This window comes from Cherax quadricarinatus, chromosome 73, assembly GCF_038502225.1.
Source record: "Cherax quadricarinatus isolate ZL_2023a chromosome 73, ASM3850222v1, whole genome shotgun sequence".
NCBI classification, from domain to species: Eukaryota; Metazoa; Arthropoda; class Malacostraca; order Decapoda; family Parastacidae; genus Cherax; species Cherax quadricarinatus.
Genome location: NC_091364.1, coordinates 5,450,625 through 5,477,602, shown reverse-complemented (window position 1 = coordinate 5,477,602; position 26,978 = coordinate 5,450,625). Strand labels below are relative to the sequence as shown.

At 40.1% G+C, this 26,978-nt stretch overlaps 1 protein-coding gene across 7 annotated transcripts in view; it reads right to left on the bottom strand.

The window, feature by feature from the left end:
* Positions 1-25,747, bottom strand: part of LOC128701144 (uncharacterized) — a 59,127-nt gene extending 33,380 nt beyond the window's left edge. For all 7 annotated transcript variants that reach the window (XR_011394047.1, XR_011394046.1, XR_011394050.1 and 4 more), the window contains exons 1-4: positions 25,588-25,747; positions 11,443-12,234; positions 8,537-8,652; positions 625-732 (exon numbers count right to left, since the gene is read on the bottom strand). Coding sequence is in view for 1 of the 7 variants with exons in the window: in XM_053794738.2 (XP_053650713.2) it covers positions 625-732; positions 8,537-8,652; positions 11,443-12,234; positions 25,588-25,593 (1,022 nt within the window). In the remaining 6 variants the exon portion in view is untranslated. The remainder of the gene's footprint in view (positions 1-624; positions 733-8,536; positions 8,653-11,442; positions 12,235-25,587) is intronic.
* Positions 25,748-26,978: the final 1,231 nt, after the last annotated feature.

Sequence of the window (26,978 nt, the reverse complement as noted above, 5' to 3'; positions counted from 1 at the left end):
GTATACACTAAGAGTTCACTGCTTTGCTACATTAAAACAAAAGTTTACTTTTTTGTGTGTAAAACATTAGTCATACTCCACCAATGCAGTGACCCAAAGGAAAAACATGAACCTTCACTTGTTCAAAAAAAATCCTGTCAGAAGTGAAAGGACACTTTCAATGACCATCCAAAATATTATCCCCACCCATCCTTGAAAGTGCACAGACTACTTACTACCTTTAGAACTGAAAACCAGCAGACTTATTTCCTTAAATGCCTTCCTATAAACTAAAAGAATGTTACCATTATTATTTACTCATACAAAATTTCCTTTTTAGTAATTGAACTCAAGAGTTACTAGCCCGTTGCCTTTTATGACACACGGCTTACGGGTATTCACGCTAAACCAGTTAGCCAGTCTTAAAAAGAGTCCTGGAGGTGGAAAAGGCAGTGCCTGCAATCTGAAGGAGTAAAGGGGGATATGTTGCAATTAGAGGGTTATCTGAATTGTGGTGCTAGCACACTTATGGAGAGTGATAGAATGAATGAAGGTTAATGTCTTCTTCTATAGGCCATCCTGCTTTGGCAAGACATTACCTGGCCAAAGTTATAAAAAAAAATTTACTAATACTACTATAACAACCTGAAACTTTGTTGAACACGTGGTTGGTATCCACCGAAGTCCATCTCTGATAGTTTCCCTTTAACTTCATTTGCTGTCTCAGGGTCATTAAAATATAATTGCACCATCCTGAAAAAAAAAATCCTTATTTAATACCAGTAATCATACTAACTTTGAGGTTGCCTTATGATGAACCGAGGATATATTTTTACAGAAAATATATTAAAAGAATATGGAGTATGGAAGTGAATGTTTTTAGATATTTGGGAGTTGACTTGTCAGCGGATGGGTTTATGAAGGTTGAGATTAACCACAGAAATGAAGAAAAAAAGGTGAGTGGTGCATAGAGGTATTTGTGGAGGCAAAAAAAATGTTATCCATGGAAGTAAAGAAGGGAATGTACAAAAGTATAGTGGTACCAACACTCCTATGTGGATGTGAAGCTTGGGTTGTAAATGCTGCAGCAAGGAGGCAGCTGCACACAGTGGAGATGTCCTGTCTAAGGGCAATGTGTGGTGTAAATGTTATGCAGAGAATTCAAAGTGTGGAAATTAAGAGGTGTGGAGTTACTAAAAGTATTAGTCAGAGGGCTGAAGAGGGGCTGTTGAGGTGGTTTGGTTTCCTAGAGAGAATGGAACAAAGTAGAATGACTTGAAGAGCGTATAAATCTGTTGGGGAAGGAAGGCGGGGTAGGGCCATCCTCAAAAAGGTTGAAGGGATGGGGTAAAGGTCGGCAAGGGGCTTGGACTTCCAGCAAGCATGCGTGAGTGTGTTAGATAGAAGGGAATGGAGACTAATGGTATTTCGGACCTGATGAACTGTTGGAGTGTGAGCAAGATAATATTTTGTGAAAGGATTCAGGGAAACCGGTTAGCTGGACTCAAGTCCTGGAAATGGAAAGTACGATGCCTGCAGTTTAAAGGAGGGGCTTGGAATACTGGCAGTTTGAGTGCCTCTGCAAAGACAGTAATTATGTATGAGTGATGGTGAAAGTGTTGAATGATGAAAGTTTTTTCTTTCTGTTTGGGTTTTTTTCTTTTTGGGTCACCCTGCTTAGGTAGGAAATGGACGTGCTAAAAAAAAAAATGCTTATTTTAACTAGAAAAGTAAGTTTTCTACACCAGAATGTAATAATTTACCTAGAACATCTAAGATTACTTAAGGTATGACCTGTGACATCATTCAGCACACATGACTAATACATGCAAATCACATAAGAATGCTCAAGAAAAAGCTTGCGAAAGTAAAAACTAAACAAACAAAACTCAAATACTATCACACCAAGTTAAAAATAAGCTGGCAATGTCAAAAACTGAATACAGTGGACCCCCGGTTAACGATATTTTTTCACTCCAGAAGTATGTTCAGGTGCCAGTACTGACCGAATTTGTTCCCATAAGGAATATTGTGAAGTAGATTAGTCCATTTCAGACCCCCAAACATACACGTGCAAACGCACTTACATAAATACACTTACATAATTGGTCGCATTCGGAGGTGATCGTTATGCGGGGGTCCACTGTAGTAAAGAATGTCTTCTTTACATTTTCCTTGGTGTTAAGAGTTATGCCTCACATACCTCTCATCTCCAAGGCTAATTTAACAAGGCAAACTGTTAACATTTTTCAAAGATCATTCACTAGATTTAATGTACATTACTGATAGTCCATCTAATTAGCTGCACACTGTTAGTGAGAAAGTACTGTTCTGGGCTGCACATACTGGCACTAACTTCATGTATTTTGTACACTAGAATTAATGTTTTTCAACAGGCTCCATACATGTTCAAAAACAGAACTGGCGCTAAATCACATTAGGTTAAAAGGTGAAAGATGGGACCAAGAGCCAGGTGAATTCCAGCAAACTATAATAGGGAATTACACTTATTGGTGCTTTAACATTGGAGAAAAGCCTTCAAACCATATAGAGTAAATCTGCTAATAGATGGATTACCTTGTATTTAAACACCTATAAAAGGGATTACTGCAAATATGCAAGAAAACTTGGAAAAATTAAAACTGATAATTTTTTTTTTATAAATAAAATGTTCAGTAAAGGCATCGACTTCAAATTTTTATATTTAATTTTTTTAAATCATAACACATCAACGAGTCAAGATAAAAAAAAAAAAATGAATATACACCAAAAGAACACAGGGAAATTTTATTCTTATTAAGTAAACAAAAATTGACAAAAACATATCTCTATTAAAAATAAAATAAGCCTGAACACCCTGTAGATAGTAAAATACTCTACCTCAGCATTAACCCGTAAACGTTCCAAACATATATATACATTCACTACCCCAGTGCCTGAATATTTTGAAAAATAAAAAACTTTTTTTTTTTATTGAAAAAAAAAGAGCACATTTTTCTAAGTGTTATAGGATAAAAAAAAAAAAAATTTAGAGTCAGTACTTATCGATATAGGACCGCAAAGTTGGCACTTGGGGATCACCTGACGTCAACATGGAGTGCTGCCACTTGCAAGTGTTGCCGATATACCTTTTTTTTTCTATTTTTCATATTTTATGTAATTTTTATGTTCTGATAATTACAATTTATAGTAGTTCTTGTCATTTCATAACCAATCTTTGTTCTGACACTAGTATTAGGTACTGAAATTGTACTCACATTGTCACAAACACACTGACAGGTAGACATTTACACCTGCCTTGGCTATTTACTATTGTCTTGGAATATATACAATGGACCCCCACCATACGATGGCATCACCTTACGTTAAATCCACCATACGATACATTTTAATGCAAAAATTTTGCCTCACCTCACGCGATTCATTCGAGACGCATACCACGTGTGGCCTGAGCGCGCCTCAGCTGTCCCGTGGCTGCCAGTGTTTACAAGCCAGCCAGTGCGGTCGCATCCACGCATACAATCGGAACATTTCATATTATCACAGCGTTTTTAGTGATTGTACCTGCAAAATAAGTCACCATGGGCCCCAAGAAAGCTTCTAGTGCCAACCGTGCGGTAAAAAAGGTGAAAATTACTATGGAAATGAAGAGAGATATAACTGCTAAGTAAGAAAGTGGAGTGCGTGTCTCGGAGCTGGCCAGGTTGTATACCAAACCCCAATCAACCATCGCTACTATTGTGGCCAAAAAAACGGCAATCAAGGAAGCTGTTCTTACAAAACGTGCAACTTTGTTTTCGAATAAGAGATCGCAAGTGCTTGAAGATGTTGAGAGACTGTTATTGGTGTGGATAAACGAAAAACAGATAGCAGGAGATAGCATCTCTCAAGCGATCATATGTGAAAAGGCTTGGAAGTTGCATGAGGATTTAATTAGAAAAATGCCTGCAACTAGTGGTGATGCGAGTGAATTTAAGGCCAGCAAAGGTTGGTTTGAGAGTGGCATACATAGTGATAAGGCATGGTGAGGCTGCCAGTTCAGACCAAAAAGTGGCTGAAAAATATGTGAAGGAATTCAAGGATTACATAGACAGTGAAGAATTGAAACCTGAACAAGTGTTTAATTGTGACGAAACAGGCCTGTTTTGGAAGAAAATGCCAAACAGGACCTACATTACTCAGGAGGAAAAGGCACTCCCAGGACATAGACCTATGAAAGACAGGCTTACTCTCTTGATGTGTGCTAATGATAGTGGTGATTGCAAAGTGAAGCCTTTATTGGTGTATCACTCTGAAACTCCCAGAGTGTTCAGGGAAACAATGTCCTCAAGGCTAATTTGTGTGTGATGTGGAGGGCAAACAGTAAGGCATGGGTCACTAGAGACCTTTTCTATGACTGGTTACACCATGCATTTGCCCCCATTGTGAAAAATTACCTCCTGGAAAATAAATTGGACCTTAAGTGCCTCCTGGTATTAGACAATGCTCCTGGTCATCCTTCAGACTTGGCAGAGCGACTTTCTGGGGACATGAGCTTCATAAGGTCAAGTTTTTGCCTCCTAATACCACTCCTCTCCTGCAGCCCATGGATCAGCAAGTCATTTCAAACATCAAAAAACTCTACACAAAAGCTGTTTCAAAAGTGCTTTGTAGTGACCACAGACACTCGATTGACTCTAAGAGAGTTTTGGAAAGATCACTTCAGCATCCTCAATTGTGTAAACCTTATAAGGCTTGAGAGGGAGTGATTAAGAGGACCTTGAACTCTGCTTGGAAGAAACTGTGGCCAGAATGTTTAGACAAAAGGGATTTTGAAGGATTTGAGGCTAACCCTGAGAAGCATATGCCAGTTGTGGAATCAGTTGTGGCATTGGGGAAGACAGCAACCGCCCAGGGAGGTACAGTAGGGCCTCACTTTTACGGCAGGTTAGGTTCCAGGCTACCGCCGTAAAGCGGAAATCGCCGTAAAGTGGAACATCCTTTTTTTCCACTTATAAATGCATACAAATACTAGATAAGTTTACACTAACATATATTAAGTTAGCAATAGAACTAGGCATCAAAAAACAATAAAAAAGTACAATACACACATAGTGCACTCATTACTTACCTTAAAATATTTGTAGTCTTAATCTAGGGTGAGATGAGTAGTATTTATTGTAAAAAACCAAGTGTGGTATGTATGGTAGTCAGCCAGGCTACCATACCAGGCCAACCCACCCACACATATATTCTATGATATTTAAGCATCCCAGAGCAATAAAATGTATATACAGTTCACTCATTACTTACCTTAAAATATTTGTAGTCTTAATGTAGGGTCAGGAGTAAGTAAATGAGATAAAACGAATAAATGAGAGAGAAAGAATGAGTGCATGAGAGAGGACAGGCGCAGAGTTATGTAAACGAACCAGGCGAAGGTAAGTTTTGTAAACAAACAAAGTGTACACGTCTGGTTTGTGTACAAGTTACATTGTGTACAGGTTGTCTCTACAATGATACGGTAGAATAAATAAAGAACAAAACTCCCATTCTCACGTAACATCATTTTGAGAAGAAATGACGCTCTGAGTGAAGGCAATGGAAATAAGTCACTCTGTCTGACTTTTTTGGGTTATCCTAGGTTCTCTACACATATGCTGTTATGTATGATAATCTATGTAACTATTTGTGTATACCTGAATAAACTTACTTACATACGAAAGGAATAATTTTCTACAGTTACCCCCAGTAACACATTTTCTCTTTTGTTAGATTAGAGAAAATGTTATTCTTGGCATCACTTGTACAAGTTATCTGGCTACCTCATCAGATAAGATTTCGTTCGGATTTTTAACCCCGGAGGGTTAGCCACCCAGGATAACCCAAGAAAGTCAGTGCGTCATCGAGGACTGTCTAACTTATTTCCATTGGGGTCCTTAATCTTGTCCCCCAGGATGCAACCCACACCAGTCAACTAACACCCAGGTACCTATTTGCTGCTAGGTGAACAGGACAACAGGTGTAAGGAAAAGTGTCAAAATGTTTCCACCTGCCGGGAATCAAACCCGGGCCCTCCGTGTGTGAAGCGGGAGCTTCAGCCACCAGGCCACCCACCATATTTATGTTTATTTATTCTACTGTGGGGTGTATTTATCATCTTCATATGTTATGTATCATGTTTATATAATTTTGAAAAAAATATCATGGACGGATTAATGAAAATGTGTATATTAACGTAATATACGACATTTAATGAGACTCGGTGATGATGATGATTATTATTATTTCTAATATGGCGTCACTTGTGCAAGTCGTCTGCTACCACATCTCATATTTATGTTTATTTATTCTACTGTGGGGTATATTTATCATATTTATATGTTATGCATCGTGTTTATTATATAATTTTGAAAAAATATCATAGATGGATTAATGAAAGTGTGTATATTAACGTAATATACGACATTTAAATGAGACTCGGTGATTATTATCATCATTACTAATATGACGTCTGGAGACATAAAGCACACTTACTGATTTTAATGTGTACCTGCATGCCAGCACAGTATGTAAGTTTATTTAAGTACAGGTATACATAAGTATAATTATCAGAGTATATATAAAATATGAAATAACTTAAAAACACTTAAAATTTTGGAGTTTCCAGACATAATGGAGACTTAGTGCTTACGGATCTCACAGAGAATGTAAACAAACCAGGTGGGGTGCAGTGACCGTATTAGAAAGTCAGGTGGGGGGAGCCGTATAGCGAGTTATGGTCATAATTTGAAATGACCGTATTAGCGGAACGCCGTAAAGCGGGGCCCTACTGTACTACCATCCTGCCAAGCGAGTGTAAAACAGAAGCCTGTAATTGTTTTACATGATGATAGGATTGCCGGTGTCCTTTCTTCTGTCTCATGAACATGCAAGATTTCAGGTACATCTTGCTACTTCTACTTACACTTAGGTCACACTACACATACATGTACAAACATATATATACACACCCCTCTGGATTTTCTTCTATTTTCTTTCTAGTTCTTGTTTATTTCCTCTTACCTCCATGGGGAAGTGAAACAGAATTCTTCCTCCGTAAGCCATGCGTGTTGTAGGAGGCGACTAAAATGCCGGGAGCAAGGGGCTAGTAACCTCTTCTCCTGTATATATTACTAAATGTAAAAGGAGAAACTTTTGTTTTTTACTTTTGGGCCACCCCACCTCGGTGGGATACGGCCGGTGTGTTGAAAGAATAATAATAATAATAAGTTCCCTTGAAGCATGAAAAACAAAGTCCACCCCTGACAGTGACATGATAAGATGAGATAACATCTGATAAAAGATGACATTTGATGAGCATACATGAGGGTGGGGGAGGGTGCAGCAGATAAGAAAAGATTAGTGGTGACGTTTGATGAGCATCGCCCTCCTTTGTTTTTGCTGGTACACTAACATGTCTGTCAAGCTCCCTGTATCTGTCTATCCGTCTAGCTCTCTGTCTCAGAGAGAGCCCAAGACTGCGTCATCACATTTACTCATCTTCAAGCAGAGTATAACACTTTGTCTGGATTTTTTGGGTTATCCTAGGTAATTTACACTATGTATACTTGTATTTATGTGTACCTGTGAGACAGAAATAGACAGGCAGATAGAAAGAGAGAGACAGACACAGACAGACAAACGGAGATAGAGCCAGGCCACCATGCAGCTGGTCAGCCAGTCAGTCAGTCATCCAGCCAGAATTGTTTCTCTTTACTTAGGGCATAGGTTATAAGACATTCTGAAAGGGTGTTGCACAAATATTGCACATGGGTTATTATCAAGGTTTTTTGATATTTCCTCGACCACTTGTGGCCACATCCACCTCAAAGCCACTAAACTCAGGGTCAAAATAACTTTCCTCTTAAAATGGGAGTGTTAATACATGACATCAGTGAATCCCAGGTGTTTGCTGCACTGTTTGCTCTAGCTGGCGCTCATTTGAACTGGTGCTCCCACAAGGTACTAAGTGGTCCCAGATTTTTTTAATACCATGCACACAGTGTTAGGACCCATTCTGTGCTGACAATGCATCTCAGGCCAATCGTGCCAAATTTGAAGGCAGGAAAAATAAAACGTATATATACATTTGGGGCAATAAAGGTAAAAATGTATATATATGTTTGGACCATTTATGGGTTAATGATAGGTAGCCAAATTTTAATGGATGATTACAGGTAGCATCTGACTTACGACCGAATTCGGTTCCAACCAACCGGTCACGAGTCGAAATGGACGTAGGTCGAACTTTACTACTGAATATCAACATCACATTTTTGTAATGACTTCATTTTATTGTTTTGTTTTGGTATTTCATTTTTTACTTTACTTTTTATGCTGTTAGTACTGTGTTTTATACTGTAAAGTTTAAGATAAACACTGTGTACAACACAAACAGTTGTTTATTTCCCAGAAATTCGTCATACAAAACACGGTTGTAAGTCGAATGGTTGTATGTCGAGCAGGTCGTAAGTTGGATGGTAGGTGTATTTAGTTAATTAAGATCAAAATTAACAATTTGTTACCAAAAACTTACTTTCCAAATTTCAAACTATTGGCAGCACTTGAAACTTCCATCACCTTTTCGACATCACTCTTGGTCATGAGTTCAGGGAACATTATGAAGAGCCCACAGGGATCATATTCTGCAGGCTGGGAGAAAAAGATAATGAGATACTCTCGACGGCATTCAGTATTATATACAGGTTTTAAAAAATGAAAGGAATAATCCTTGTTATTGTTTAACAACCTGGTTTTTGCTCACTGAGATAGAGAGACCAAACATGAGGAAAAACACTTCAACATGGACAGCTATTAAATAAACGTGTATTATTTAACACAATGGCCATCTCCCACCAAGGTAGGGTGACTGGAAAAAGTAAGAAGCACTTTCACCATCACTAAATCACTGTCTTGCCAGAAACATGCTATTAGTTCTAAAGATCCTGCACACTGCAACACCCTGCCCCTCCCTCAGAGTGCCAACAGTGTACTGTACTTCCCACTTCTGGCACTCAAAGTCACCATAAAAACCACTTGCCTCCACTGTCTAATCCTACTGTATGAAGTTAACATAACAGTAATAAACAACAACCAATATACTGTGTTACAATGAAGTGCTGTGGTTGATCTTTCATTGTAATTAGGGGCAAGTGCTAAATGAACAGGGAGTTATATAGTTTATGAGAAATAAAAGGCAACCATGTTTGATCTAAGAAAGATGACAGGCCCATTTCCTTGGATTAAGATTTTTAATTTTAACAAGGGGAAGCACTAAATCTGTAGGAGTCATATAATGCCTAGGGAATCTGAGCCATTCAAGTTAGATCTAAGAAAGGGAAGACAGTCTAATTTCTCTGAACAAGAATCCTTCATATTATAATATGAAGGTACCAACCCTGAGGAAATAAAAAGTCTATACAGTAGGACCCATGTATCTGCAGCTTTAGGTGTCCAAGGTTTACCATGGGCCGAAAATAACCTTTAATTTTGCTTAATTATGGCCTGAGAGAGCAAAAGTAGTGATGGAGGAAGTTCTTCAAAGCCTAAGAGAGGCCATCAGTGAAAAAGTGATAATTCTCCATTTACTGTGCATAATTTATCAATCAAACTTTATGATAGGTATGCATGTAAATGAAAAACGACATATATAGGGGTTTGCTACTATCCAAGGTTTCAGTATCTATGACAGGCCCTTGGAACAGATCCCCTGTGGATACAGGGGTTCTACTGTATTTAACCCTTAAACTGTCCAAACGTAGATCTACGTTGATGTACGTAGCACTCCGACCTTGATTTTCTCCACTTGAAAGCATGTAAAATCAAACGTAGATCTATGTTCAGAGCACTACACATGTCAACGTAGATCTACGTTTGGCCAGTTTAAGAGTTAATAATATAGCCTCTCCTCACTTAGCGACATACTCATTTACCGACAACTCAGACTTATGACGGGCTCTATGACCAGTATGCATACCTCAATAATGTATAAGAGCTGATTTCCTCTCTTCTGTTTATTAATATATACAGTACACAACTGTATAAACATTAAAAATACATATTTTTTTTTCAACAAGTCGGCCGTCTCCCACCGAGGCAGGCTGACCCAAAAAGAAAGAAAATCCCCAAAAAGAAAAGACTTTCATCATCATTCAACACTTTCACCTCACTCACACACAATCACTGTTTTTGCAGAGGTGCCCAGAATACAACAGTTCAGAAGTATATACGTATAAAAATACACGCTATATCCCTCCAAACTACCAATATCCCAAACCCCTCCTCCTTTAGAGTGCAGGCACTGTACTTCCCATTTCCAGGACTCAAGTCCGGTTATATAAAATAACCGGTTTCCTTGAATCCCTTCACTAAATATTACCCTGCTCACACTCCAACAGCTCGTCAGGTCCCAAATACCATTTGTCTCCATTCACTCCTATCTAACATGCTCACGCACGCTTGCTGGAAGTCCAAACCCCTCGCCCACACCACCTCCTTTACCCCCTCCCTCCAACCTTTTCGAGGACGACCCCTACTCCGCCTTTCTTCCCCTACAGATTTATACACTCTCCATGTCATTCTACTTTGATCTGTTCACTCTAAATGACCAAACCACCTCAACAAACCCTCTTCAGCCCTCTGACTAATACTTTTAACTCCACACCTTCTCCTAATTTCCACACTCTGAATTTTCTGCATAATATTTACACCACACATTGCCCTTAGAAATATTATAAATATTATAAATGGTGCAAAGGTGACATTAAAACAATATCAAGATGGTCGACACAAACCCACTACCATTACAGTATGCTCCTCACTTAGCGACGAATTCATTTACCAACGAGGTCTTAGGAACAGAACTCCGTTGTTAAGTGAGGAAAGGCTGCATCACCATCTTTTTTCAATAAACCAGCCATATCCTACCGAGGCAGGGTGACCCAAAAGAGATTGTGTTGATTCATAGATGAACCACAAAATGTTAAATCCACAATAATTATGTGCTCCAATCTTCAATTATTTATTGGAAGGCTAGCAATTAATCTATAAGTCATGGTCATACAAGGCATAGGGAATGGGAAGTAATCTGGTTTAACCAAAAGAGGACGGGCACTTCCATTCCTTAAATGAAAAAAACTTTTATTGTCTTCAAGGCACCTCCCTAGAAAGACCTTTAATGTGTAGGCTTCTCTATTAAATCCCAGACAGACCAGATGAAAAAAAAAAATCCTGGAAAACAGATTTCATTACTCGTGGAGAGAATGCCATGTATTCTAACTTCTCTCTTCTGCTCTAATTCACCAAAACACTTAAAAGCACATTCATATTCTTACTACAAAAAAAAAAAAAAAAAAAAAAAAAAAAAAAAAAAAAAAAAAAAAAGTTACTGATCGAAGATCAACCCATAATTTTACCAATGACAAATTTATACTGATGTCTCACCTGCATGCCTCCACGGTCTCCACCCCAGAAGCCTCCACGGTCTCCTCCCCTGAAGCCTCCACGGTCTCCTCCCCTGAAGCCTCCACGGTCTCCACCCCTGAAGCCTCCACGGTCTCCACCTCTGAAGCCTCCACGGTCTCCACCCCTGAAGCCTCCACGGTCTCCACCCCTGAAGCCTCCACGGTCTCCACCCCTGAAGCCTCCACGGTCTCCACCCCTGAAGCCTCCACGGTCTCCACCCCTGAAGCTTCCACGGTCTCCTCCTCTGAAGTCTCTACGGTCTCCTCCCCTGAAGCCCCCACGTCCCCCTCCGAAGCTACCACGCCCTCTGAATCCTCCACGGTCTCCTCTGAAGCTCCCTCGATCTCCTCTGAAGCTCCCTCGATCTCCTCTGAAGCTCCCACGACCTCTGAAACCACCTCTTGGTGAAGAATCCATTGTACTTTCCTTGCCAATATGATCTGGCGATCTACTGCTTCCAGTATTCTTCTCTGTTTGGACAAAATCGGTTTTGTCTTGAGATTTGGGTGTTTTCTTACTCTTTTTCTCTTCTGATTTTGGCGTTTGGGTGACATCCATATTTCTTACTGGTGTCTGGCTGTTTTTTTTTTTTCCAGATGGTGGCGATTGGAAGTTACCCTCATTTATCGATGCTTTTGGTGTGTTACTGTCCACTTTTGGAGTCTTCTTAGATCCAGATTTCTTTGTTGATTTTGGTGTTTTCACTTCTACATTTTCTTTTGCTACTTTTGGTGATTTATCCCCCATTTTTCCTGCCTTCTGTGCTGGTGCCTGCAAGGAATTAAAAGCAAGATCAGCATATTATCAAGCTAACAAAATAGTGTGTTGTATCATATTTATGAAGTGCTAAACCAGTAGGGGTCATGCAGTGCCTGAGGAATGGGAGATAACTCAATTAAAAAATTAAAAAGTTCATCACTAGCATCAAGGGATCTAGTGGTGAAAGACTAGTAGCAGTGAAATCTTTTATTAGTGCAATGTTAAAAAAAAGCCCTCGTGGGTGAAATGTTTTACAATAAAGGACCTCACTGCCACTGTCTTTTTCACCACTTGTCCCCTTGAAGCTACACAGCCCCTTAAAGTCTTTGTCGAGTATGATGAAGCATTATTTAAATCAACTGAACTGACAACAGGACAAGCAACTTCAGAAAATTAGGAGTATTTAAAGAATAAAATCCTGAAAAGGTACATAAATAAAAGTAGATTACAATACAATAAAACATTAAATTTGATATGATCTATTAACCTGCAAGATCACAACACAATAGTAATAATTTGATATATCTAGTTCATTAAACTAGGTAAATTTTCATACTCAGTTTATACCGTAGGAAGATTAGCATGAGCCCCACTATCACAATGTAGGTTTTATAGAGAAAGTCTCACCAATATGACTGTGGAAAGCTCTGGATGGACTGGGACTGAGCCACAAGGATAATGACCCTCAAGCAAGCAGATCAACTCTTCAACATTTAACATTAGCAACTAAATAATGCTAACACAGCAAGTAGTCCAAAGTTACCATCAACTAAAAAACTTTTTGCTTGGAAACAACACACCAACTGATAAAGTGAACTAATTACAGAATGGGTAGGGCTCAAACCCATGGCTGGGGAGTCCTGAAACTAACAGAAGAACCAAATGTGAACAATGAGCCAATGGTATACCAGGAAAAAAAATATGTCCAGTCATACTTGGATTTCATAAACTCTCAGTAATAAATGATCTCATTCAAATACACAAAAAATGCAGAAATAAAAATATAAACACTAACATGATAGACGAGAAAAAGAAAAGAAAAAAGAATGAGGAGAGATGGAGAAAAGGGGAAAGAGGAAGGAAAAGATATAAAGAAAGAAAGAATCGATTAAGGTATGATCTGTTAGGATCATACCCTCTTATTTCTACTCCCTTTTGGAGTGTAGATTCATTTCCCTCAGTCTATCCTCATAGGAAAGATTTCTGAAAAATGAGAACAAGAAGCATAAAAAACAATGTTGAAAATGGTATAAAATACTGCATTAAAATACTTTTTCTCCAAGCCTGATAGACTGATTACATCATTATTTCACTACATCTGCTGCCTCTGTTTTTGACTGAAGAAGCCTGTGTAGACAAAAAGTTTCATAAATAAAGATCTTGCAGTTCTGGTCTTTTTATTACAGAGTAGATACAACTGCACTGGAAAACAGATAAGAATTGTGAAGTTAAGCCCACGTTTTCCAGTGCATTTGTGTATACAGGTCTCCCTCAACATTCACGAGGGTTAGGGGATCAAGAGCCTGGCGAATGTTGAAAAATCGTGAATGTTTGGTGCCCCAATATATTGTACGGAAATATAATACAATACTGCTTCCTTAACTTGCTGAACCATGAACAATCATAAAATACATGAAAACGTCGTAAATTGTACTAAATACATATGTTATGCCTTAAAAACATGTATGTTATTAAATACCACTGCCTCCACCACTGCAAGTCCCTACTACCCTCCCTCCGACCCCCACAACTGGCAGCCAGCCCTCCCACCACTGTGTGGTGAGTGTTTTGTTTGTTCATTATTTGCTATTAAACTACAGTATAAATAATGTCAACCCATTTATGACTGCATATTGGAATGGCTATTCGGACAGGTATTGGAAGGTGACATCAAGTGTTTACTCTTGAACACAGCAAAGAATCAAACATTTGTGCTACTGCTAATAATAACAATAATAATAACAATAATATAATAATAATAATAATAATAATAATATAATAATAATATAATAATAATAATATAAAAATAATAATATAATAAAAATAATAATAATAATAATATAAAATAATAATACATATTAATAATAATAACAATACTACATAATAATAATAATAATAATAATAATAATACGATAGAATTGAAGAAGGAAATTGTACAAAAATACGAGGGCTGAAGCAGTGGTGGAGGAAGTGGTTGACGCAGCGTCAGTGTGGCTTTGTTTATGCTGGAGTGAGTATTAGTCTCCGTGCTCTTCCAAACATTTCACAATAATTCATTGTATTTGGTGCTTGTAGATTGAGTGTGACTGGAGTGGTTGAGGCAATGGTAGAGGCAGTGGTATTTACTAACATATATGTTATAAATAATAATAGTACATGTTAATATTAATAAAATTTATAATAATAATAATAATAATAATAATAATAATAAATGTTATTCATAATGTACTATTATTATTTATAACATATGTTAGTAAATATCACTGCCTCTACCACTGCCTCAACCACTCCAGTCACACTCAATCTACAAGCACCAAATACAATGAATTATTGTGAAATGTTTGTTAGAGCACGGAGACTAATATTCACTCCAGCATAAACAAAGCCACACTGACGCTGCGTCAACCACTTCCTCCACCACTGCTTCAGCCCTCGTATTTTTGTACAATTTCCTTCTTCAATTCTATCGTATTTATTATTATATTAATATTATTATTATTATTATTATTATTATTAGCAGTAGCAGAAATGTTTGATTCTTTGCTGTGTTCAAGAGTCAACACATGATGTCACCGTCCAATACCTGTCTGAATAGCCATTCTAATATGCAGTCATGGATGGGTTTACATTATTTATACTGTAGTTTAATAGCAAATAATGAACAAACAAAACACTCGCCACACAGTGGTGGGAGGGCTGGCTGCCAGTTGTGGGGGTCGGAGGGAGGGTAGTAAGGACTCGTGGCGGTAAACTTAAATATGATTTGGCAGCTGGGAATTTGGCGGTTGGGAATTCGCGAATGTGTGAAGCCCGCGAAAGTTGAAAACGCGAATGTTGAGGGAGACCTGTATTCCGTAATAAGAATATAAGAAAGAAGGAAAACTGTAGCAGGCCTACTGGCCCATGCGAGGCAGGTCCAAGTCTCCTACCGGCTTAAGCCAATGACCCAACCTAGTCAGATCAGGTCACATTCACTTAGGAAACGAGCACGGAATCAGTAGTAGTAGGATAAGCTAAAGCTAGTCAGGTCCAACTCACATCCACTCATGTGTTTATCTAATCTATTTTTAAAATTACACAATGTTTTAGCTTCTATGACGGTACTCTCGAGTTTGTTCCACTCACCTACAACTCTATTACCATATCAGTGCTTTCCTATATCCTTCCTGAATCTGAATTTTTTCATCTTAAAACCACTGCTGCAAATCCTGTCTTGGCTATAAATTTTTAGCAAACTATTATGTATACTCTGTAATAAGGACACCAGAAGTGCACAGAATAATCTAAATAAAGCCTTACCAAGGATATATAAAGCTGAAGTAGTATAAGCTGAAGATTACTGTTATACTTCTTGATCCCATTTATCAGAAATCTTTCATACGAGGCTGAACCGAGGGAAATAAAGAGCATATAATTAGGGGAGAATATTACTAACGTGTATAAGTGGAAGACAGGAATAAATAATGGGGATATAGGCAAATGTATTTAGGTACAGGTACACATAAGAACATAAACAAGGAACACTGCAGCAGGCCTACTGCCTCATGCGAGGCAGGTCCAAGTCTCTTACCAGCTTAAGCCAATGCATCCAACCTACTCAGGTCAGGTCACATTCACTTAAGGAAGGAACACGGCAACTGACCCAGTAGCACAAGCTAATCTGGTCCAACTGTCACCCACCCACACCCACTCATGTATTTATCTAACCTATTTTTAAAACTACACAACATTTTAGCCTTTATAACTGTACTTGGGAGTTTGTTCCACTCATCCACAACTATTACCAAACCAGTGCTTTCCTATATCCTTCCTGAATCAGAATTTTTCCAACTTAAAACCATTGCTGTGAGTCCTGTCTAGGCTAGATATTTTCAGCATGCTATTTACATCCCCTTCATTTATTCCTGTCTTCCATTTATACACCTCAATCATATTGCCCCTAATTCTATGCCTTTCTAGAGTGCAGATTCAGGACCCTCAGTGTATCCTCATAGGGAAGGTTTCTGATACATGGGATCAACTTAGTCATTCTCCTCTGTACGTTTTCCAGAGCATTTACTATATCCATTCTGTAATACGGTGATCAAAACTGTGCAACATAATCTAAATGAGGCCTAACCAAGGATATATAGTTGAAGAACAACCTGAGGACTCCTATTATTTATGCTTCTTGATATGAAGCCAAGGATTCTGTTAGCTTTATTGAAAACACCTATGCACTGTTGCCTTGGTTTCAGATTACTGCTAACCAGAACTCCTAAATCTTTTTCGCAATTCGTAATATTAAGATCTACAGTTTCAGTTTATATGTGGCATGGTTATTGTCCTGTCCAACATTTAGAACTTTGCATTTGTTTATATTAAACTGCATCTGCCACTTCTCCGATCACTGGATCAGTCTATTCAAATCTTCCTGGAGTGCTCTAATGTCCTCGTCAGAATGAATTCAACGGCCTATTTTGGTGTTGTCGGCAAACTTGCTTATGTCGCTCTTTATGCCCTCATCTATGTCGTTTATGTAGATTGTGAACAACAGGAGGGCCCAACACTGACCCTTGTGGAACACACAAGTACAATAATGTAGATCTTAATATTACGGAATGCGAAAAAGATTTAGGAGTTCTGGTTAGCAGTAATCTGAAACCAAGACAACAGTGCATAAGTGTTTGCAATAAAGCTAACAGAATCCTTGGCTTCATATCAAGAAGCATAAATAATAGGAGTCCTCAGGTTGTTCTTCAACTATATATCCTTGGTTAGGCCTCATTTAGATCATGCTGCACAGTTTTGGTCACTGTATTACAGAATGGATATAAATGCTCTGAAAAACACACAAAGGAGGATGACAAAATTGATCCCATGTATCAGAAATCTTCCCTATGAGGATAGACTGACTGCCCTGAATCTGCACTCTAGAAAGGCATAGAATTAGGGGGGATATGATTGACGTGTATAAACAGAAGACAGGAATAAATAATGGGATGTAAATAATGTGCTGAAAATATCTAGCCTAGACAGGACTTGTAGCAATGGTTTTAAGTTGGAAAAATTCCGATTCAGGAAGGATATAGGAAAGCACTGGCTTGGTAATAGAGCTGTGGATGAGTGGAACAAGTTCCAGAGTACAGTTATAGAGGCTAAGATGTGTAGTTTTAAAAATAGGTTAGATAGGTACACGAGTGGGTGTGGGTGGGTGAGAGTTGGACCTGATTAGCTTGTGCTACTAGGCCAGTTGCCGTGTTCCTTCCTTAAGTGAATGTAACCTGACCTGACTAGGTTGGGGCATTGGCTTAAGCCAGTAGGAGACTTGGACCTGCCTCGCATAGGCCAGTAGGTCTGCTGCAGTGTTCCTTCTTTCTTATGTTCTTAATTATCATACATAGTTTAATGTGTATCAACAATTGTCCTCATCACTTTCGGGCCGTGTGGACGCGCTGCGCAAGAAGCTCCTGCTTTCTCTGTTGCGCAACTTCCTGTTTTCACGAAGATGGCTGCCAGCTACCGCAGGAGGAGCAACACCGTGTGTGCTGACCTTGTTAAAGGGACAATTTATCCGACGAATGCCTCTGTTTTATTACCAACGATTATACGGGACACGTTTGGCATTGACAATGAAGAACTACATGGAATAGCGCTTAATGGTTCTTCAAGAATCTTCGTAAAGTTCTGCACAGTGGAGGCGTATGAAAGGACGGTGACTCAGTACCAGGAGAAGAGCATCACCGTATCATCTGGACTGGAGGTACGCCTGCGGGATGCCTCAAAATACTACACCTGGGTGAGGATCCGCAACGTTCCTTTTGAGGCAGATGATGTGGATATCAGGGAGATTTTTCAACGATATGGTGAGGTGCATGCTATAACTTTAGGCCGATGGACGGATGGAATCTATGCAGGGTTGTCTGCTGGATCTTACACCATTAAGATGACATTGAGAAGACCTATTCCCTCGTATGTTGTCCTAGAGGATTTTAGGACACAGATGTATGTGACCTACGCGGGACAGCACAAGACGTGTCGCCTGTGCGGCGCTTTTGACCACATTGCGGCTGGGTGTGGTAAAGCAGCAGTGCCACGGCCTTGGGAACGGCAAGTAGTTACAGAGTCTCTGGCGGCACCTCTGCCGAAGACTATGAGTGCAGTAGGCAAAGGTAATTGGGCGGACGAAGAGGAGGGCGTGGAAGAGAATTGTGTGACGCTACCAGTGGCTTCGGATGCTCCCGCGCAGACAGACCCGGGTGTTGAGCAGCAGCCTGTGGGGGTGGGAGAGGCCGGTGACCTACCTGGAGGTTATTCCGGGGATCAACGCCCCCGCGGCCCGGTCCATGACCAGGCCTCCCGATGGATCAGGGCCTGATCAACTAGGCTGTTACTGCTGGCCGCACGCAGTCCAACGTACGAGCCACAGCCCGGCTGATCCGGCACTGACTTTAGGTATCTGTCCAGCTCTCTCTTGAAGGCAGCCAGGGGTTTATTGGCAATTCCCCTAATGCTTGATGGGAGGCTGTTAAACAGTTTTGGGCCCCGGACACTTATGGTGTTTTCCCTTAGTGTACCAATGGCGCCCCTACTTTTTATTGGGGGCATTTTGCATTGCCTGCCCAGTCTTTTACTTTCGTAGGGGGTGATTTCTGTGTACAGATTTGGGACCTACAGGAGTTATCTACGCCCCTACAGGAGATGATTAAGTCTTTCCTGGACGTGCCTGCGGAGGAGAACCCATCTACAGACGGGAGAATTCTGATGGTTGAGAAGGACTTGATTGAGCAGATTCCAGGGCCTCCGGGGTCAGAGTCTGGCACGTTGCAGTTGCTACAGGTGGAAGCTGAGGTGCACAAGGGGAATGGAAATACTGATATGGAGTTTGAGGGTACATCTAGAAAGAGAGCTGGAGGCTCGTTGGATGAGGAGGTTATAACACCAGCTCAGTGTTCAGGGAAGAAGACATGGGCAGGAGTGATTAAGAAGGGGCAGGGCAGTGCACAGGGGGGGAGGGGGTCCAGGCGGGAAAGAGTGCACGGGAAAAGACGGAAGCAGCAAAAAGTGTAACAGACAGGACACAAGAGACATAAGAGGAAAGCCAGCTTTTCTGAATCTTTAAGTGTCTAACTCTAAATGTGAATGGCCTTAGAGCCGACGGTAAACGAGTATGGTTGGAGGATGTTTTGCAGCGTTTTAACATTGATGCGTGTTTTATTCAAGAACACAATTTTAAGTGTGGCAGAGTTGAGGCTGAACGGTTTTAGGATGTATGCTGGTAGTTCAGGGAAATTAAAGGGTGGGGTGGCAGTGACAGTGAGGGAGTCCAGCCCATTCCACGTGCTCATGTGGGAAGAGGGTTGGGAGGGGAGGGTGGTGAGGGTGGAGGGGATATGGGGCGAGATTAGAGTATGTTTTCTGGGGATATATATGCCAGCAGATAGTAACATACGGGTAAAGGTGAATTTTGTAAGGGAGGTTTTGCTTTTCTACATGCGGGGTTTACCCATGGTTTCTATAATAGGTGGGGATTGGAACTGTGTAATCAGGAATAAGGATGTGGAGCCGAGAGGGGCAGGGTGTGTGCTTGGGGTATTGAGGGATTTGTTGAGGGATGCAGGGGTTTATGACAGTCAGGGGCGATGGGTGGAGAGTAGAGCACACGTTTATGCGGAGGGGTTATGCTGCCAGGTTGGATCGTATATATATAACTCGAGATATAACAGTAGAACGTGTAATGACGATAGATTTAGGTTTTTCGGACCATGAAGCTGTTTTGGCAGAGATGGCATGGGAAGGGATGGTTCATAGGTATGTGGGTTATTGGAAAATGAATGTGAAGCTACTTCAGGGGGAGGGGGAGGGGTTGTTTTTTAGGGAATGGTGGAGGCAACTCTGGGAGGTTCGCAACAAAGAGGAGGATGTCTTGGAATGGTGGGAGAAGCACACTAAATTGCAGATTAAGGAGTATTATCAGCATAGAGGACGGGATGAGGCGAGGTGGAGGTTTGGTTTACAGAAACATTTTGAGGGGCAGCTCAATGATTGTTATGAAGGGGGAGGGGGGGGCTAGACATGGAGAAATAGAGGTTTTAAGGGGAAGATTGAGGGATATACAAAATTCTCGTTTTGATGCGATACGTGTGAGGGAAGGTTTAGAGGAGGTTCTATGGGGTGACAAACCGTCAGGATGTGTTTTGAGGAGATTTAGGAATAGGCAACAGATGACCACGATTATGGAATTAGAGGTGTGTAAAGGGGTGGGGGGATATAGGGTGGGGCAGGTACTTAGTACCACCGATGGAATGAGCAATTATGCTGATTATAGGTTTAGGGAAAATTTTAAGCAGGGGGAGGAAGGAGGGAGGGAGGGAGAGATTCTAGGAGAAGGAATTCGGGGTATTTTAGGGGAGGAGGAGAGAGCGGTAATAGAGGGTAGGATCAGTGAGGAGGAGGTGGAGGAGGCGGTAATGGGCTTGAGTAGGGGAAAAGCGCCGGGCATTGATGGAATTCCTAATGATTTCTATATTACACATTGGGATTGTATGAAGGAATGTCTGGTCTCATTGTTTAACTGTATGAAGGAAAGGGGAGTGTTGGGGGAAATCGCAGGGCACGGGGGTAGTTGTGTTGGTCTATAAGGGAGGGGGGGGGAAGACCTTGGGTGCTTTTAGGGCGATCTCCCTCATGTGTGCTGATTATGAAGTTTTTGCGAAGGTTTTAGGTAATCATATGAAAAAGGTGCTTGACCGAGTCCTACATAGAGGACAGTGTGGGATTCCAGGTCAAAGTATGCGTGAGGGGCATGGAAGAATTAAGGATTTTGTGGAGAGTAGACAAGGGGGGGGGATCTTGGGGATTGATTGGAAGCAGGCTTATGACAGTGTAGATAGACGCATGTTGTGGAGTATTTTACAAAAACAGGGTTTTGGAGATGAGATTGTGCACTGGGTGACTACTTTGTATACGCCTGCGACGGTCAGGGTACAGGTTAATGGGAAGTTAGGGTTGCCGGTGCAGTTGGGGATGGGTTTGCGACAGGGTTGCCCCTTATCTCAAATCCTCTTTGCATGCATGCAGGACCCTTATTATAGGCTTATAAAGGAGTGTGGGAACAGGGAGAGGTGGGTCCTGGCAGATGTGGTATTGTGGGGTATGTGGATGACACCACAGTTTTGGTGGGAGGGGAAATAGGATTGGGGAATGTGGGACGTATAATAAGAGATTTTTGGTGGGGCGACAGGGATGAGGGTTAATGGAGCAAAGTCAAAGTTATTAGAAGTAGGCATGTGGGGGGGGGGAACTGTATGGGTGGAATGAAGTGGATAGAATTAAGATATGAGGGGTTGTGTATATGGCGGACACTGGGGAGGCGCAGAGAATAAATTCCAAGGAAGTTGTGAGTAAAGCGATGGGTAGGATGTGCGGGTGGAGGGCTGGGGATGTAACATTGCAGCAGAGGGTGGTGGTAGTAAACACACTTGTGTACAGTAAAGTGTGGGGAGTGGCAGAAGTATATCCCCTGAGGTCGTGTGACATTCAGGAACTGGAGAGGGTGGTTTTGAGGTATGTGTGGGGTTATGGGAAGCCATGGCTACGGAAGGAGGTGGTGATGATGGGCGTGCGGCAGGGTGGGCTGGGTCTTATACCTTTAGACACACGAGTGAAGGCAGTGTATGTGAAGCAGCGGTACTCGAGGGTGGGAGGGGAGAGGGGTAGAAGGGTGGGAGAGGTCATGGAGGATGTGCAAAAATGGTGGAAGGGAAAGGCACTACTGGTGTGTGAAGATATGGTGCGAAATTTGTTGGCAGTAAGGGAAGCAAAAAAAGTAAGGGTAAGTAGGCTTGGGAGGACAGGTTGGCAGGGTAAAGTGATACAGGGAGTAGCTACATACCCGATGTATGATTGGAAGGGCATTTGGGAAGACTTTCGGAAGATCGGATTAAAGCCAAGGGTTCATGAAGTGGTTTATAGATTCTTTATGGGAATTCTAGCTACAAGGTCAGCGCCATATAGAATGGGTTATGTAGGTGCGGGCACTTGTTTGCATTGTGGGGAAGAGGAGACGGCTTTTCATGCTGTATATTTTTGTGAAAACTTGGAGTTTGTAAGGACATGGTTAGCGAGGGTCCTGGGTATAGTGGCAGGAGAGGGGAGAAACATTTCTACTTTGAGGGCTTTGCATTTTGATGTGGGCGAGGTTTCCAAGGACATTCGGAGGGCAGTGATGTATGTAGTGGCAGATTTTTTGTGTGTGTCTTGGTGCATGCTGGAGGTGGGGGGGTGAATGTAGGGTGCGGGCGCTTGCGGCGAGTGTGTATCGTACAGTATGCAGAAATAGGCTACTATATGGGAGGGTGTGGGTAAATAGTTTTCCCTTGGGTTATCGTAATCTGACGGTAGGTGTAATGTTAGGGTTGGGTGTAGTTTAGAGCTGGATTGGGCTGTTTCTCCCTAAACTGGCATTTTTGTTCCATTTTGAGATTAGTGGAGGATGGAAGGTGGAATAAAAGTGTGTGGTAGTGGAGCATATGGGTGTAAAAGTCGTTAGGAATGAGGGGGGGCGTAGGGGGGGGTGAACTGGTGACATTTGGTTAAGAGACAGGGGTTTTATGACTTTAGACGTCAGGTATGGACTTGAGCATGAAAGGGAACGTGAGTTTGTGTTTTTTTAATATAGATAGCATGGGGTCAGGGGATGGCAGGGGGTGGCTTTCTGAAGTGTCTTTTGCCAAGATGGTTTTGTTAATGATTGAGGTAGTACTGCCCTGTACATGTTTTATTAGGAGCCATAAGTTATATTATGTAACTTAGTGCATGATAGAGTAAGTCTGATATTGCTCTGGAACATTGTTAATAAATATATCTTGTTGAACATGATAATACATAAAAATGGGAATATGTATTAGTGTGAGTGTTCCAATTTCTAGTGTACTGTTACCATATTAGTTGGTACCCTTCACTTTGTCAAATAATTACTATCTATATACTGTTATAAGTTTTATTTATGTTAGTTCTTATTTTATACGTTTTAAGTAAACAAATGTAAGATGTTGTGACGTCTAGTGCAAGTGGCATTTATCTTGCACTGGGGAAAAGGGGAAGTGTAATTTAATTATGATTGGATCATAACGACATGTCATAGAATGTATGTACACTGTATTTAAAAGACGGGAAGGATTGTGAGGATTGTCAATATATGTATTAATTCTTACCTGGAGTTTACCTGGAAATTTATGTAAATTTCATGGAATTCAGCGTAATAGCAATGTACACCTATTAGTCGGATGATAAGTATTGATATTTTTATGCTTATTGTAATATAATTTTGATTGATGAAATGTATAATCTGGTATTTAGCTTTGGAGTAAAGAGATAAAAAGCATAGGGGATGGGGGAGATTTTGTGTCAGCACAAAGATGAACCAGCAGTGTGTATTTAGAAAATGGAAAAATTTTATTTTTCTGTGGCAGAGTCGATAAGGGGTTCTTATATTCTTTTATTTTATTGTATTCTAATGTATTTTTAAATTCAATGACTGATGGTGGTTATGAGTGGTGACGGCAGACGCAGTTACTAGGCATGTGGGGGGGGGGGGGTTGAAGTGTCAGCGGTAGTGTATTAAACCCACCACCGTGCACGATATTGATTGTTATCATGGGGTATATGAGGGTTAGGGTGTGGAATGGTTTCAATGGTGGATGTGTGCTATCATGTTCAGACATTCCTTGTATTATAGTCAGCCTTTTAGATGGCTGGATTGTGTTTATACATGTTGTCAATGAAGTCCTTAATGCTCTTATAAATGTATAAGAGATTTGTCAATGAGTATACTAAGGTGAAAGTGGTATGTTTTCAAGGAAGGGGGGAGTGTAAGCATTACTAGGTAGGACTATCGTTTATTATAAGACCATCTTTTCACGTGAAGCACAGTACATAAAAGCAGTGTTTGATTGGAGTGCAGCCAGTTCTGATGTCATTATATAAGTGCTTCTTCGGTATTTGTGTAGTCACTGCAGATTATTGTTTCACTGCCTGTATCTTGCTACATCTTGATTATGTACCCATATCTTTTGTACCCGAGTTTTAAATAAAATATAAAAAAATGCGTATCAATTACCCAGGCTAACCTCCCCAAAAAATTCAGATACAAGAACATAAGAAATAAGGAACACTGCAGCAGGCCTATTGGCCCATTCTAGGCAGGTCCAAGTCACCAAGTGGCCTAGGCCAGTAGGCTTACAGTGCTCATTATCTATGTTCTCATACATTCTTCCGTTATTGAAACCTAATATTGTATATTTTAGCCTGAAATTTGCTACTAAACGTCACCGAGCACCTAAAAGCTATAGTGCCCTTTCTTAAAAGTGTATTAATCAAACAAATGTACTAAAATTACCCTATAAATTTATTTCTATGTCATTTTCATTCGCATGGAAATCTGGTTATGAATTTCCTCCAATTTTCTGCAATCTGTATCATACACACATTTTCCTTTAGCATCAAACCTATTGGTTCCCCAAAATACATAAAATTCATTAAAAAAAATAAATTTTGAGTAGCCAGACACGTGGGTGGCAGCGGCTCACATGGCGGCTCACTTAAACGTTTTATTTCTAAGAAAAACTTTAATAACTTTCATTACTTGCGTCCTATAATCCAAAGTAAAGGTTAATATCAAATTTATTTTAATTCGCCAGACATTAAATGTAAATTTATGGAGCATAGTACTCGTTTAATGGCTGAAATATGCGATTTCCAGCTCCGAAGATCCATTAAAACATATTATGAAGACAAATATAAACTTAATTCTGGACAGCATTTCAGTAATGGGTCTTTGGGTTGTCGTATTGTGATTAAAAATTTATTATATTTACTACGAAACATTAAAAATAAAAATAGGCGCCAAAACGTTGCTTCTAGAGACGCCGCCAATATTCTCATACATTAATAACTTCAATAAAATATATCAATGATATAATCCTTCAACACCATCATTATAGAAAAATAATCGAGACGATAAAGCATCACCGACATATTTATTCCCACACTTACAAGCACAACATCACTTAATAATGAAAAGTTAAAGTAGAGTCAAGTCAGAGTCTCCAACACACAATAACCATTAATAAAAATCTTCACTAGAGCCTAAATTTAATATCTTACCTTCATAACTTTGTTTCACAGAGATGCTCAAATATCTGACGAGTTGATAACGATTGATGCTGGTAGATAACAGGGTGTACGATGCGTATTTTGATGATATAAGTAAGTAGACAGCGTCCTCATGCAGATGATGGAGGCAGGAGACAAGAAGGAGCAATATGTTAGTAAGATAGTATAGTTGATCCACCATGGCGACCCCTGGCACCTTCCATCACTCACTACACATCACACCACCAGAGGCTCTCAACACTCACTACTCTTTTTACTGTAACTTTATTTAGGCACTGGTGCACTAAGGACAATTATCATATATAGTGTAAATTACCTATAATAATCCAAAAAAAAAAAAAAAGTTACTGTCTAACTAAAAGAACCCCAATGGAAATATGTCACTGACTTTTTTTTTGGGGGGTTTTCCAAGGTTCTCTAAATGTATGCTGTTATGTATGATAATTTATGTAACTGTATTTGTGTATACCTGAATAAACTTACTTATTTACTTACTAACCTTTTTGGGTTACCCTACATTATGTATGATAATTTTACTTATTTTACACTACACTATGTATGATAATCTTACTTTCGTGTATCTGTGCCTAAATAAACGTACTTAAGAGTTTCACCCCTTTAGTAATTGGTCTTTTTTATTATTTACGTTTCATACATTTAAACTTTTACAATGACCACAATGGAAATAAGTCACTTTGGCTTCTTTTGGGTTATAACAATTGTACTAATGTGTATATCTGTATTTTTATAAACTGCGACAGGTCGTAACTCATACCTACCCATACTCACTCATGGTTATCTTGAAAATAGCATAAAATACCGACAAGTTGAAAATTAAGAATTGCAGCCTGAAGAAGAGTTCATCTCCATGGTCTGGAACGATTTAATAAGACTTTTCTCATGCTTCAGCAGAATTATTCTCCAGGCTGAGGGACTGACCACCTCAAATACTGAATACTGCTTCCTCTCTATTTGACTGAAGAAGCCTACTGTGTAGGCGAAACGTTTCATCTATAAAGATACCCAACTGTTGCACCTGTATCTTAAATCACAACACTCTGGTATCTTTAGTGGATATATTTCACCAGCCACTGGCTTCATCAGTCCAGTACAGAGATGAATGGTGCTAGGCAGGTCTAACTCACATATAACATTAGAAAGGAATATTAAAATGGTATACAACGCCTATAGGTGGATAAGTAAAACACATGTGCAACAGTTAGGTATCTTTATTCCGAAACATTTCGCCTACACAGTAGGCTGCATATGTCTTACTTATCAACTTGAAGATCTAGTTGTGAGGTGGTCAGTCCCTCAGCCTGGAGAAGTGTTTTGCTCCATTGTCTGGAAGAATATGAAGTTCAAGCAACAGTATGGAGATA